This window comes from Penicillium brevicompactum (assembly GCF_028827555.1).
Source record: "Penicillium brevicompactum strain IBT 35665 chromosome Unknown utg000001l_segment0_segment0, whole genome shotgun sequence".
NCBI lineage: Eukaryota > Fungi > Ascomycota > Eurotiomycetes > Eurotiales > Aspergillaceae > Penicillium > Penicillium brevicompactum.
The window spans coordinates 6,823,021-6,836,891 of NW_026623203.1; the positions used below are offsets into that span (position 1 = coordinate 6,823,021).

The 13,871-nt window shown below is 49.7% G+C and overlaps 6 protein-coding genes across 6 annotated transcripts; 4 read left to right on the forward strand and 2 right to left on the reverse strand.

The window, feature by feature from the left end:
• Nucleotides 1-265: 265 nt before the first annotated feature.
• N7506_002164 (uncharacterized protein) lies at nt 266-1,669 on the forward strand (the record flags this gene model as incomplete). Its single annotated transcript, XM_056951460.1, has 2 exons — nt 266-450; nt 514-1,669. The coding sequence occupies 2 exons, from the start codon at nt 266-268 to the stop codon at nt 1,667-1,669; spliced, it is 1,341 nt and encodes a 446-aa protein (XP_056817375.1).
• Nucleotides 1,670-1,925: 256 nt separating this feature from the next.
• On the reverse strand, nt 1,926-3,361 carry N7506_002165 (queuosine 5'-phosphate N-glycosylase/hydrolase; the record flags this gene model as incomplete). Its single annotated transcript, XM_056951461.1, has 4 exons — nt 1,926-2,350; nt 2,403-2,634; nt 2,684-2,838; nt 2,890-3,361. The coding sequence occupies 4 exons, from the start codon at nt 3,359-3,361 to the stop codon at nt 1,926-1,928; spliced, it is 1,284 nt and encodes a 427-aa protein (XP_056817376.1).
• A 1,826-nt stretch (nt 3,362-5,187) lies between these two features.
• N7506_002166 (E1 ubiquitin-activating protein ubaB) lies at nt 5,188-7,740 on the forward strand (the record flags this gene model as incomplete). The annotated part of the gene is made up of 10 exons (XM_056951462.1): nt 5,188-5,247; nt 5,327-5,497; nt 5,647-5,883; nt 5,979-6,103; nt 6,154-6,218; nt 6,269-6,548; nt 6,602-6,780; nt 6,832-6,944; nt 7,003-7,340; nt 7,395-7,740. The coding sequence occupies 10 exons, from the start codon at nt 5,188-5,190 to the stop codon at nt 7,738-7,740; spliced, it is 1,914 nt and encodes a 637-aa protein (XP_056817377.1).
• Nucleotides 7,741-8,241: 501 nt separating this feature from the next.
• Nucleotides 8,242-9,406, reverse strand: N7506_002167 (SDR family NAD(P)-dependent oxidoreductase; the record flags this gene model as incomplete). The annotated part of the gene is made up of 3 exons (XM_056951463.1): nt 8,242-8,399; nt 8,455-8,848; nt 8,948-9,406. 3 exons carry the CDS (start codon nt 9,404-9,406, stop codon nt 8,242-8,244), a joined length of 1,011 nt encoding a protein of 336 aa, XP_056817378.1.
• Nucleotides 9,407-9,546: 140 nt separating this feature from the next.
• Nucleotides 9,547-9,965, forward strand: N7506_002168 (elongin C; the record flags this gene model as incomplete). Its single annotated transcript, XM_056951464.1, has 3 exons — nt 9,547-9,664; nt 9,716-9,764; nt 9,827-9,965. The coding sequence occupies 3 exons, from the start codon at nt 9,547-9,549 to the stop codon at nt 9,963-9,965; spliced, it is 306 nt and encodes a 101-aa protein (XP_056817379.1).
• Nucleotides 9,966-10,912: 947 nt separating this feature from the next.
• N7506_002169 (putative ubiquitin-protein ligase (Asi3)) lies at nt 10,913-13,831 on the forward strand (the record flags this gene model as incomplete). Its single annotated transcript, XM_056951465.1, has 2 exons — nt 10,913-11,329; nt 11,384-13,831. The coding sequence occupies 2 exons, from the start codon at nt 10,913-10,915 to the stop codon at nt 13,829-13,831; spliced, it is 2,865 nt and encodes a 954-aa protein (XP_056817380.1).
• Between the last annotated feature and the right edge of the window lie 40 nt (nt 13,832-13,871).

Below are 13,871 nucleotides of genomic sequence, written 5' to 3' on the forward strand. Positions count from 1 at the left end.
TAACGTGAGCTTGCGGCATCTTCGCGTTCCCGCGGCGGCGCCAGGTTGGTTAGTCAGCTTCTCTTATCGGCGCTGGCAAGCGCAGGTGTTTATTGCCAGAGACAAACCCCTTCAGTTCATATTCCGTCGCAATTTCGAGCTTTGAGTGACTTAGTAACCCCTGTGGACTGAATACTGCAATTGGCATTGGCATCGCTCTTCGTCAAGCTTGATCAGGGCTCTATCCCATCCTCGCCCTTCCCTTCCATTCGCAGAAGCAAGAACAATGAACAACCGACCAGTCGAGCAGGCGTTGGCTACCTTGGTGCCAACACATGCCAATGATATACCGCAGGAGCTTCTCAGCTATGCGATGTCTCTGGTTGCGCAGTCTCGAAGCTTCTCGGCCAGTCTCAAACCCGAAGAGGAAATCGCTCGTCCATATGCATGCGCGGAAATCGCCTGCAGAAGGTATGATATCCCCCGAAAAGGCCACCTTTGCTGGCGCTGATGACTTGTATCTGTATCATATAGAATGAGCCGCACCCTGAAGCTGCCTCCTTTGCTAGGACGTGCGCCATGTCCTCCGCGTGTATACAAGAAGCTTTACTCATACCTCGACCGGTCCCTCACATCAAGCTCAGTTGGACTGAAGCGATCAACAAGTGGATCGGTAGCCGGATCACCGTCTCGCGCAGGGTCTACACAAACGACGCCTACGAAAGCCAGGAACACCCCATCCAAGGCGGTTGCTCCCACCCCACGGGGACTGCAGAACACACCTTCAAAACCTACTCCTCTGAAGCGGAGCATGAGTACATCAAATCACCTCGAGAGTCCCTCTAAATCAGCTAGGAAGGTTGCAACGCCTCGACCTAAAGAAGTCACTGGTTCCACTGTCATCCCCGATGCTCCGGCTTGGGTTATGACGGCCATTCGAACTGTATGCAAGATCCTCTCCACACCAGCACCACGCACAAATACCTGGTCTCGCCCTCCAATCTCGAGAACTCTCCCTCCGCACATCTTCTCCGGTGTCTCGTCCATTCTCTACCTTACCTCCAGCATGTCCAACGACGAGGCAGGATGGGACGAAGATTCACTGCAATTCCTGGAACCTATCGTTTCCATCAGCGGCTCCGACAAGGACGACGACTTCAAGGAGCTAGTATATGCAATGGCTGTGGCTGTGTACTTCCTTGTTCTTGCACGCCGACGTAATCCCGGACCAGGTCAAGAGGCCAATATCGAAGCGCAGAAGATGGACAAGAAAACATTCATGGAAATGCGCCAGACTGCACTGAACAGTCTTGGTCTTACCAACGACCGGCGGCATCGCGACGATGTGGACCAGTGGATTGCTCTGATCATGGAGCAGGGCTGGGCCAATGGCCAGGAGTGGTATGAGAACATTCCGTACGCTGGCCAAATGTTTGGCGAGGACGAAGAAGGGAAGTCTTATCAAGATTTGGACCAGGAAGACGCAATTCTTCGGGGCGTCAGACCGCCCAAGCGCTCTGCGGCAGAGGGCGCCCGTGCTTCGCAGGCAGATCATCCTCCACGAGGTGGTCTCTTGCCTGGCTTGGGAACGATGATGCAGGATCGTGTTGACTGGTTGAGTGATGAGCGTAGGGAGGAGTATGTTGATTGGAAGGCGGATATCATGACCCGTATCCAAGGTACTGCTTGATTGTCAAGATATGTGGACGATCGAGAAGATCGGATAGCGGGCTGTAAGATTAATTGATACCCTTAGATACGAATAAAATGTTCAATGCATTCATTCCACTGGTTTTGGTAATGTATCTGCAAAGTTTGACATCCATTTCCAAGCATACGCCAACATTGCTATATTCTATTATGTATCTATTCCCTTTTCGCTCCCAGAGCATTCGAATCTGTATCCGCCCAGGTAAATCCATGCGCCGCCGGCGTTGACATCATGCTTAATACCAAATACTCCTCGTGCGATGGTGAGGAATCGACTCATTATGCTCCGCCTCAAGATTCTTCATCGTGTCGTACAAGAAGAAGTCAATGAGGATAGCGTTGATGCCATATGTCCTTCTCGGTGTATCATTATCATCATCTGCCTTCTCGATTGCTTTGTTCTCCTCGTTCTCGTTGTCGTCATTTGCATCATTGTCATCAGTGGCTTTCGGGGATGGCTTTTTACCGCTCATCTTGACCTCTGGGTGACACCGCTCGATCTCTCGTTTGATCAATTCCACACACCAGATACTCGTGCCTCGGAGCTCAACTTCCCAATTCGACCCTGGCTCAATAGGCTTCAGGTCACGGATGTGAGACTCTAATTTGGGAGCATAGCGTATGCAGTTCAGCTGGTGGAGCATTTGCGGGATACGATAGTCTGGGATTATTTGTTAGGCTTGTTATGAATTGTCGGTATTGTTGGAGCATACCTGCAAACATGGTGATTTTATCAATGTCGTGGAATTCACCAAAGTCTTCGCCATTGAAGCAAGCCCATAGATCGGCAACCAGGATCTGAGCCCGTTTGTAGAGTCGGACTCTGCGTCCGTGAAAGATGGTTTCATCGCGGAAACATGAGAAGTTTTCTGTCAACAGGTTCACTAGCCCTGCGGCTGAGAGGTTCGCGCTATCCACGCAGTTTGCAAAACTACCGCCGAATTCCTGTTTTGTTTAGCGTTTGCTCATCTTAATATGGTGGCTGAAGTCTCACTTCACATAGAACTTCGCCTGCTTCGCGGAGACACTGTACTCGTTCCTTGAACATAGGGATTTCTTCGTCTGTCGCAGATCTGAAGACATGTCGGAGCACTTCTTCTGTGCATCTTTCTTCGTCCACCCAGAAATCAGGGGTTGTGATGGGGATATCTGGATTTCGAGTTAATACATGTAAATTTCGATAACCCGATTCTAACTGACCTTCATCGAGAGCTCTTTGCAAAGCAGCAACCAAACTCCAATAGCCAGTCCAAAGCTTGCCCCGGTACTCAATACAGAAGCGCTTGGGAGCCTCTTCTTCCGCAGACCAGAAGCTGAAATTCAGCAAATCCATGGTAAAAATGAAGTCAACGGTGCTTTCATCTTTAGTCTGAGGATGCAATTCATGCTCCGACCACGTCTGCGTAGAGTACTCTTTCTTCTGCATGAGACGCCATATCGTTTCGGCAGCTTCTTTAGTAAACTCGCGGCTGACAGCCACATCAATGGCATTGTCAAAGACATACTGAGCACCCTCAAGTACTTTGGTCTCTGGAGGAGCATCCTTTACTTTCCCGCCACCGAGTCCGAGATGCTGGCGCAGAAGCTCTACCAGTTCGGGGTCCGCTTCATCGTCGGAGTTGGCTTCGACCTGGTCATTGTGCCGGGCCGGAATTTGATCCAGAGATGGCATGGCTGTTTTCTTTGCGTTTAAGCCTGAGTGTGAATTCACGGAGGAACTTGGTGGTCAGGGGTTTTCTCCTTTTCGCCTTTGGTCTCACGGGGGATATGGCGGTGGGCAAACACGGTGTATCTTCTCCCAATTGAATCACCCCGTTCGTTTCAGGGGAGAGGGATGCGGGGACTCTTGGGTCGAATTGTTCAAGATTTCTCAAGTGACCTTCCACGGCGAGTTTGTTGCTCCTTTGTTTGGGCTCTTGCCACACCGAAAATTTGATCCGACGCCCTCTCCGGCCAGGGCTCCGGGGCTTCCAATGTTTTTATATACGTTATGTAAGCAATCATACGCCTTTTCATAGATTTGAGCATAGTGTCTAGTGCTGACCGTAGATTTATTTCCATTTTAGCAACAAAAATTAATAAGGAGATGTGTAGTTTCTGTACAATATTGTGGGTGACGCAGAGTCCCCTCATAATTCCATGTAAAAGCGCTTAGCTCATCCAAAAAGGTCTTATGGACTAGTGGTTATGTCCGTAGGTTTTGAGAAGTTCCATCTTCAGGAAATCCTATTAGCCCCGGTTCGAATCCGGGTAAGACCTCTGTGATCTCTTTTTTTCTTTTTTGATCTTCCGTCCCACTACACCGTATTCCTAGTTATCCTTACAATCTACAGGCACGGAGTAAATTTTTAATTTTTAACATCGAATGATAAATGAAAGCAGGATGTCTCACAATCTGACTTGACCATCAATAGTAAATAAAGTTCATAGAATACTGTGGAATAGAGACACTGAAAAATGACCAATTTCGCATTAGCATACAGGGAAGTCTTTTGCACGAAATCCTACCTGGGAAGAGCATTGCCACTCTCCTGGGGTACCGAATGGCCCTGTCCGAGGGTTCTTGGTTTGCCTACTCACGCTTCAGGGCTTACCCACGTCCGTACCAACAGTATTCGACCCATGTTGGTTGTACTCCGTATGTGACCAAGATCTTCCGTATTGCTATGTGAAAGGCTACGACAGCTTTTTGTTACAGCATAATTATCATAATCTCAAGTGCGTCAAATGTCAAGACTCAATAGTATGGTTGTTGTATGGGGTAGTGGCATGCCCAGGTGAGTTTTGTGTAGGCGGAAGTGAAATATTGATGTTGTGGCTGTTTATAATCCTCCAAAGGGGCAGATATTTTCATCAAATGGTCTTATGGACTAGTGGTTATGTCCGTGGTTTTTGAGAAGATTCGTCTTCAGGAATTACCATTAGCCCCGGTTCGAACCCGGGTAAGACCTTCGATCATCATTTCTTTTTTTTTGCCCACTTTTGTTGCTTGGCTATTTTTACCTATTCAAGAGTGTACTATGGAAATACGTACTGCGAGAGTAGAATAAGCAAATCAGAAACTCTGCACTTAGTGACTAGGGTATGGAGTGCTCCGTACACGTTGTACAGTACCCATTTCTATAAATCTATGAAACCATACTATTTTCGGCAAACATTAAAGCTGCAAAGGTAGTGGGCGGAGCATGCAGAGATAGCTAGGAGATGGAGATTCTGGAAGCTGTATATAATTTGAAGTAACAGAAAAGTAAGTGTTGCCTAGTAACAGTGCTCACTGGTAGAATACGTAAACCCGAAAATATATGGACGGCGGAAGGGGATCGCAAGTGAGGCTCCAAACAAGTGCCGTCATCGCCCAACTCCCGTGCTTCCGCTTCCATTCATTTGCTCATCCCACAACCTCTACCTTCAAACACCCAAACCCTCTGTGCTATTGACGCAACTCTCCCCTCAGATCTTTCTACCTCACTCACTCAGCTCTCATTGACCTTACCCGCCATGCGGGACAGCTCGCTCAAGCGTTCTCTGGGGGTGGACCTCACGCGATCCATCAAGGAGGTAAATTCCCTCTAAGCGCGCAGCTTCCACCGGTTGCGCAAGCCCATGTGTCCATTCTGACATCTCTCATTATCTTTAGTCTCGCGTCCTCCTTGTTGGCGCAGGCGGCATCGGCTGCGAACTCCTCAAAAACCTCGTCCTGACCGGGTTCGGCGAAATCCACATTATCGACCTGGATACAATCGACCTGAGCAACCTCAATCGCCAGTTCCTCTTCCGAAATGAACATATCAAGAAGTCGAAGGCCTTGGTACGTCCAAACGACGATCGTCGTGCGCTTGCGCCGCTTCGACCCGAATCCCCCTCCCCCGTCCGACGTCGCGCGAATGCGCGGCGACCTGTGGCTGGAAAGACATGAATCAGAATTTGGAATGACGAGAGACTCATACGGCTTTCTAGGTTGCGAAGGAGGTTGCGCAAAAATTCCGCCCAGACGCCAAACTGGAGGCCCACCATGCCAACATCATGGATCCCCAATTCAACATCTCGTGGTTCGGATCTTTCACATTGGTCTTCAATGCCCTGGACAACCTGGCCGCACGGCGCTACGTGAACAAAATGTGTCTCCGCGCTAATGTGCCTTTGATTGAGAGTGGAACTATGGGCTTCAATGGCCAGGTCCAGGTCATCAAAAAGGTACGCGGGAGTCATTCTCAATACCGAATGTCTTGCCTGTGGGCTGTGATCTCGGCTATGGACTGGGCTGATGCTGACTGTTTTCTGTGATTCAGGGAGAATCAGAGTGTTATGACTGCAACCCAAAAGAAACCCCGAAGTCCTTCCCCGTGTGTACAATCCGCAGCACGCCCAGTCAGGCTATTCACTGCATTGTCTGGGCCAAAAGCTTCCTCGTGCCGTAGGTCCCAAGTTTCCTTTTGCTTCGAGCACGTACTTATCATTGAATAGGGAGCTTTTCGGGAACAGTGAAGACGAATCAGACGAGGTAGACAACACCGAGAATGCAGAAAATGGTTTGTCCCGACTCAATCCAAAATTGAGGGTTTGTCTGACAATTGAACAGCCAATGAAGTTGAGGAGCTTCGCAAAGAAGCGCTGGAATTCAAGGCCTTGCGTGAATCTATTGGCACTGAGGAAGGACACCAACAAGTATTCGACAAGGTCTTCAAAGCAGACATAGAGCGGTTGCGTGGCATGGAAGACATGTGGAAGACAAGAAAAGCGCCAGAGCTACTTGATTTGGTGCAGCTGCAAGAGCAGTCTGCATCTATTGATAGCGCGATTTCTACGAAGGACCAGAAGGTTTGGTCTTTGGCAGAGAATTTTGCTGTATTCAAGGACAGGTCAGACGCCCTTTTTCCTTTGAAAATCTCTCTGCTGACCCGATGCGTTACAGTTTCAACCGTCTTAGCCAGCGTCTCAAGGAACTTCAAGCAGCCACTACCCCAGACCAAGCCCCTCCCATCTTGACTTTTGACAAGGATGACGTGGACACCCTTGACTTTGTGGCAGCGGCCGCTAATCTCCGAGCCGCTATCTTCCATATTGAACCCAACTCTAAATTCGAGATCAAACGTGAGTTTCGCATACGACTTGGGTACAAATTATCGCTGACCAGACGTCTAGGCATGGCTGGAAACATCATTCCTGCTATCGCTACCACTAATGCCATGACGGCGGGACTGTGTGTTCTCCAATCATTCAAAGTATTACAAAATGACCTAGCTCATGCTAAAACGGTAGGAACCTCTAGCCTCTTATCAATTCTGAACTTTCGCTAATATATTACGCCGACAGGTATTCCTCGAGAGGTCCGGTGCTCGAGCGATCAATTCTGAATCATTGAAACCACCAAACCCCAATTGTCCGATGTGTTCATTTGCGCAGGTTCGCGTGGAGATTGACCCTCGGCGTGCAGAGTTCAAGGATCTCGTTGAAATCCTCGAGAATGATCTGGCTTATACAGAGGGACTCTCTCTTTTCTTCAACGAAGTGGGGATCTACGAACCTGATTATGATGACAACTTGACGAAACCATTTTCACACTTTGGAATCTCGAATGGGGATGTCCTTACGGTGATGGATGAAAAAGATGAGGACACGCGGGTCATTCTTGACGTCTTGATTCTTGAAAGGTATGTTTTTCTAAGCCACTGCAGTTGTGATTCCGTCTCACTGACTTAATTTAGAACCGAGTCGACCTCTGCAGACTCTAAGCCCGCCAAGCTGCTGGAGATGGTCGAGATTCCCTCGAAGCCAAAGCCGCCAGTTGTGCCCTCGCCAGAGATGAAACAGCTGTCTATCAGTGCATCTACCGCTGATGGAAAGCCTACTTCTGACGCTGCTGCCATAGACGACACACTTGTCACCGGTAAGCGCAAGCGCGAAGGAGAAGATGAAGGTGGCGACAGAAGCCCAGGAGGTTCCAACGAACATAGCGCCAAACGCCCTGCTAGTAGACCTATAGTTGACAGCAGTGAGCCCATCATTCTGGACGACGATGACGAGGAAGGAATCATCGAGCTTGACGACTAACGATCACGAGCAGGGTCGCCCTTTGGCACTAAGATCGATGATCCAAGCACATTCTCTTTTCGAAAGCTTCTTTTGCGTGTCACTGAAACTTTTAGACCGGCGCTTTTTGTTTTCTATGTTTTTCTCTCTGCTTTCGTTCTGGGCTTTTGTCGGCCCCTCTTTATTTGTACCATATGGCATACAGGCGAATTTGCTTTCAGTGGGGAAGAAACCAGGGGTCAAGGGTGATGTACTTCGGAAACAAACGTGATAATGCATTATGGATGAGAATTTTTGATACTGGATTTGACACAGTCTGGCTCGTGAACTACGGGCATCTACGGAACTTCCAAGGTTGTTCTTGTTCCTGAGTACGCTGGATCTAGTTTCATGGCGATCGCTTAAGTATCAATGTAGCGAATGCATACTTGCAAAATATCAATCCCTCGCAGTGCGGGCCCGCGGGCCCATAATGGTTCGAACATCCATGTAGCTTGCTCCTAGCAATACTCAAGCATTCGTCTACACAGCACTCAATCCTCCGTCCAGATTCAGTACACAGTTATTGGCATACTCGTTCTGCGCCAAGAAAACAGCTGCATCCGCGATCTCGCGCGGATCTCCAAATCTGTGAAGTGGGATGAGAGCCTTCAATCTGCTTGTTTCGCCGGGCGTGAAATCTATTTTGACACTCAGTCAGCATTAATACAGAAAATCTTGAAGAACACAACATACCTGCAACCATGGGCGTTTCGATATATCCCGGTACGATGGCATTCGACCGAATGACGATGTCTTTCATCGAGGCAGATGCTTCAGCGGCAATTGATCGAGTCAGACCCAGAAGCCCAGCTTTGGATGCAGCGTAGGGAACTGCCCCGGTTCCACCTTTCTGTGCGAGCAGAGAGGAGACATTGATAATGCATTTAGAGGGAATCTTCTGTCCTGCAGCGGGATCACTCCTATTGCGGATACGGCTGCGAATCGATGCTCGCATCAACGCTCGTGAAGTCAACATTGCGCCTTCGAGGTTGGTGCGGAGAATTGTTGATATATCCTCGAGCTCGGACCTCGGTAGAATGTTTGATATCGAGATTCCCGCTGCGTTGACAAGGATATCTACATTGGCCTGTCTATTCTGTCAGTGCTCAGGGTCTTAGAAGTGAAAACTGGCGTGGCTTGCCATTTCTTTTTCAAGTTCGCGCATCCACGATCCAGCATCGGATACGTCACCGACGAGTAGACGGATGTTGCCTTGCGTAGGCTGCTGGCTGTCTTCTTCTGGAGCGCGAGTGGCAATCTTGTCACTGGGTTCTTCAAGCGAAGGTGATTTGTTCGCGAACGGTGCCAGTCTTGATGCTGCCTCTTCCAGGCGCTTGTGGGATCGGCCTACTAGGACTATCGTCGATGCCCCTTCTTGCAGGAATCGCTCCGCGATAGCATATCCAATGCCTGATGTGCCGCCTGTGATCAGACATTTTCGACCCGACAGTCTATTTCCAGGTTGAAATGTGGTGTTTATGTCAGAGCTGTTTGGTTGAGATGTGAATGACCGGGATGTATATTTTGGACAGTGGAACACTGCTTGTCCGGAAACTTTGACATGATGTGAGCACAACAACCTTGGAGTAACAGCGACAGACTGTCTCGACACCCGCAGGCGAGCCAATGCCGTTGAATGTATCATAATTGTACTTCTCAGAGAGAAACAGTCCCGACTCGGACTCCGGAGAAGTGCGTCACAGCTTGAGCACGGACCAGGCACCAACCCTCAAAAGGCTCTTTTCGCTCCACTTCACTCATCTTCCTTCAACTACGCGTTCCAACATGGCGGACTCAGCTTCTGAATATGTGACATTAGTCTCACATGATGACTATGAATTTATCATTCCGCGTCGCGCAGCTTGCATCTCAGGCACCATTCGACGCATGCTGGACCCTTCGAGTACGTGGATTTAGTATCCAGTGCTGCGTGGTCTCTACTAACCACCTACAGGTAAATTCTCCGAAGGTTTGACTGGCCGCTGCAGGCTGGATGACATGTCGTATGTGCTTGGTCTCGAAATTCACCGTCCAACCAGATTACTGACGAATTTTCACCGCACAGTGGCATCGTCCTTGAAAGAGTTTGCGAATACCTTTGTTATAATGAGAAGAACAAAGACCAGACCAACGTCCCAGATATGGATATCCCGCCTGAGCTGTGCTTAGAACTGTTGATGGCTGCCGATTACTTGGATACCTGATGGGTTCGCGGTGCTCTGCACGTCGGTGCCACTCGGCTGACCGAGGCCCGGCCACGTACCTTTGCATTGGGTTTTTCTATTCCTTCCAAAGATTTACGGCGCAACGATATCACCTCTGATTTAATGACGATACCACAAGGAGTTTTGGTTGCTCGCAGGCTCAGTCACAGGCTAAGCTTTGATTATTTGGGATAGAATTGATCTCACTTGGGTTTCCCGCTTTCACTGATCCAGTATTTCTTTACTTCTAGACCTTTTGCAGCAGAGCTGCACCCATCTGAGCATATGCAAACGGTTCTTTGCTCTATGGCCGAATTTGTCTAAAGATGATGGTAGATCGATATCCAATGATTGCGCGCTTGTCTGGCTTTTACAGACTTGGGTTTTGGATCATAGGAAACATATCTTAAATAGTATATTCAATATCAAATATCTTCCAGGACTAGCCTTACATGCCAGCTCTAATTTTACATAGGCCAGCCCGACTACTTAGTTCCCGCGATGATATCCAGGCGCAGACATAGAACCGAGCCGGCAAGGAATCCAAAAGACTTCTTCGCTTTCACTTTGACAACAAATTTATCTTTCCGTATGCAAACCATCGTACCCTCAGCCTTGAAACATCTGTCAATCCCCTCTGGGCAACTGGCAGCTCTGGGCCGGGCCTCGGCAGCGCTTACGTACTCGGGTCCCGGCGAGGAGTGCCCGCTATCGCTCCGCCGCTCTTTCATCATACTGTCGGTCTCCATTTGCGGGATGCAGGTTACAGGAGCATTGCTCACTGTATTTCACATCCTTGTTACAGTCCCACATCTTTCCTTGCCCTCCACTCGTTGAATCCGCCTGTACCCACGGTCTTCGTGTGGACTGGCGGCGCTCCGCCTTGATCGCTCTCCCCGGATCACCGATAAGGGTCATCTACAGAAGAGAGGCATTATCAGCTCATCATGTCTGGTCTTGTTGAGCCTTCTACCGCACAAAGCACTTCCGCTTCTTTGTTACATCATTTAAACACCACAACGCCAATCCCAGACAGTTCGCCTTTGTCCTCTTTACCGTTTCAGCTCCTCCTTGCCCCCCTTCACGCCTTACAACACGCCGAGACTTTTGCCTTCCGAACAGTCCCACGATCTATCGGAAGAGTGACCGGTATTTCTAGCCTTTGGAGTGGAGCGGGTTCAACAGCTGGAGCAGGCGGCACGGCGGCTACCCATGCAGTCGCGGATATGGCGGGAAGTGGGTTGGCCGATGTAGCGGAGCAGGAAGGTAGCTACTACTTTGCCGAGTTCTTGGTTGCCATCAAGAAGCTGGGTGGATTTTTCGGTTACTTGACAAGCGTATGGTCGTTTGCATGTCTATTGGAGGTAAGCTCAGGTCTTGGACTTTTACTTGTATAGTTCTCAGACTAACAGAGCTAGGCGTTGATCTTGAATCGCATCACCATCTATGCTTCCACTCGACGACACCTTCGACTAGGATGGGAACGACGCGCCGCTCTTCGCCTGGTTCCTATCCTTCTCTTCGCATACCAGATCGTCAGCCTGCTTCGCGGGATACGATGCCAGACATCTCCGTCCTTCTCAACAATGCGATACGGTTATCCCGGAAAGCAACTCATCTTCGACTACTCAAGTGATGGAGGCGCTCTCTACTCTCTCAGTTCCAGATTTCTGGGGTGGGAGTCGGAGGAGCAGTCTTGCAGTGCTGTGAAGATGACACGCACCAGTGACTCTGAGCTTCCATATGGGTCATTCTCCCTATTGTGGCCGACATTTATGATGCTATGCCTGAGCCATTTCATCGAAACGCTCTCGTGTGCGTTGCAAGGCAGGCAGGTGATGACCGAGACTGGAATGTCTATATTCGAACACTCTCTTGCCTTCGCCGAGGCTGAATCAATGATCGGCAAGTCCATTGGATTGGGCATGTTCGGTCTTCCCAAACAAAGCCCGCTGAGTGCTATGACTAGCGACGCCAATGACAGCTCGGCTTCAGTTCTCCAACTTCTCACAAGATCGCAAGTGTTACAACGCATGAATGTTACCCCAGAATTGTTGCTCATTGCATTGATATCTTGCTGCAATAGTGCTTCTTCTCACATGTTGGACATCTTCGGAAAACAGAGCAGATATCGACTTTTCAACACTGCTCTCTGGGGTGCCTGCTTCATGGCAGCCATGTCGTGGGGATTAGACGCCGGCCCACCCGTCAGCCTCGAGACCGGCGTTCTCAGGTTCCCAACTGTGTGCATCGTGGGATTCATCCCTCACATCATGGTACTGGGTGGTATCACCATATGCTGCGCGATATACGTGCTGGCGCTTACTATCACCGCTTTTTCACTTCCTTCTGAAGATGCTCAGCCCGTCTCACTTTATGATCGTTTCATGCTGGCCCATGAAAACATGCAAGGTTCGAACCAAATTCGCAGCATCCGCATCAACAGACACGAAGACTTTTACACAACCCTCCTGCGAATCGGATATGTCGCTCTGACAGCTGCAAGCGAGGCAGTATTCCTGAATGAGGGCAAGGCTGTCATTGCAAGACGGATGACATGGCTGGAGGAAGACCGGCTAGCTGAAATTGAAGCCCAGAGACAGAAGTCCTCTTCCCGCGCAGATTGGCAGAAGGAAACCAGCAACCGGTCCTTTGAGGGCTTCGCAGACTTTGACATACCAGAGAAAGCCAAAACGTGGGAAAGTGGCTACAACCGTGAAAGGAAAATCGAACAGCCGAAAAACGGATCTCGCGCCGTTCGCTCTGAATCTGAGCTGGGAGGTGTTGGAGCAGTGCGTGTTTCCATACGATTGATCCACGTTTTCGCTTTTTTCCGCGCGATCAGCCTTCTCGTGCTCCGATGGACAACATACGCATTTAGCAATGTTTTTGATCGACTGGGAATTACTGCCCGTCCAATGTGGCTGAAACGCCTGATTGGTCACCGTCGACAGCCACCCGGTTCTAACAATGAATCATCTCGACAGCCATTAGACTTCTGGATCCTCTCGGATAGCGGCGAGCTTGAACTTCCAGAAAATGGCGAATTTGACGTCGAGACCGAAATGCGAAAGCGAGAGCGTGCGAACCGACCGGACTGGATGGGCACCGATGAGAACTATCTGGATGACAGGCTATACAGCTGGTGGAAGATCGGTGGTGCCTGGGGAAACCAAGATGAAACGTCGGATTACGATCCGCCAACAGATGACTTTGATACCACGAGTGTAGTCTCGATGTCCACCAATGCCTCTGAACCAAAGTGGGAAGATTACCCCTCAGACGATGGCCGTCGCACTCCCACCCAGGTCGAACCCCATGCAGACAAGAATCCTCCACTTCAAGATCCATTGTTAGACATGACCACGCTTGCGCGTCTTCTCGACCCTCGTGACCGCGAGACAAGAGAAGAAGCCCAGATCCTAGCCGCTCACCTCAAGGCAAACAATGAAGGTCCTCAAATCATGACACGCAGTCGGTATCAGAAGCAAGTTGAACGGGAGAGATCCCGCATTCTGTTCTCTTCTCGTCTTCACCAATTGAACACCACCGAGACAGGCCCCGGTGGGCGAAAGCCTACAGCCGAAGAAGAATCCGAGCTTCTAGAAAAACTCATTCTTTCACGCCGCTCGGAGGTACCGGGCGATGCTGATGCTCACACCTGGGAATCTGGTGCAACGGGTCTTGGTCCCAATGGTCCACCCTGTGTCGTCTGCCAGACAAGCCCTCGAGCCATCATCACCTGGCCGTGTCGCTGCTTGTGCATTTGCGAGGATTGTCGCGTGAGTCTTGCGATGAACAACTTCGGCAGCTGTGTGACTTGTCGTCAAGAAGTCGGGGGGTTCATGCGTTTATGGGTTCCATGATTGGTTGATATGCTTTCTTCACGTTTATTTTTACTCCCTT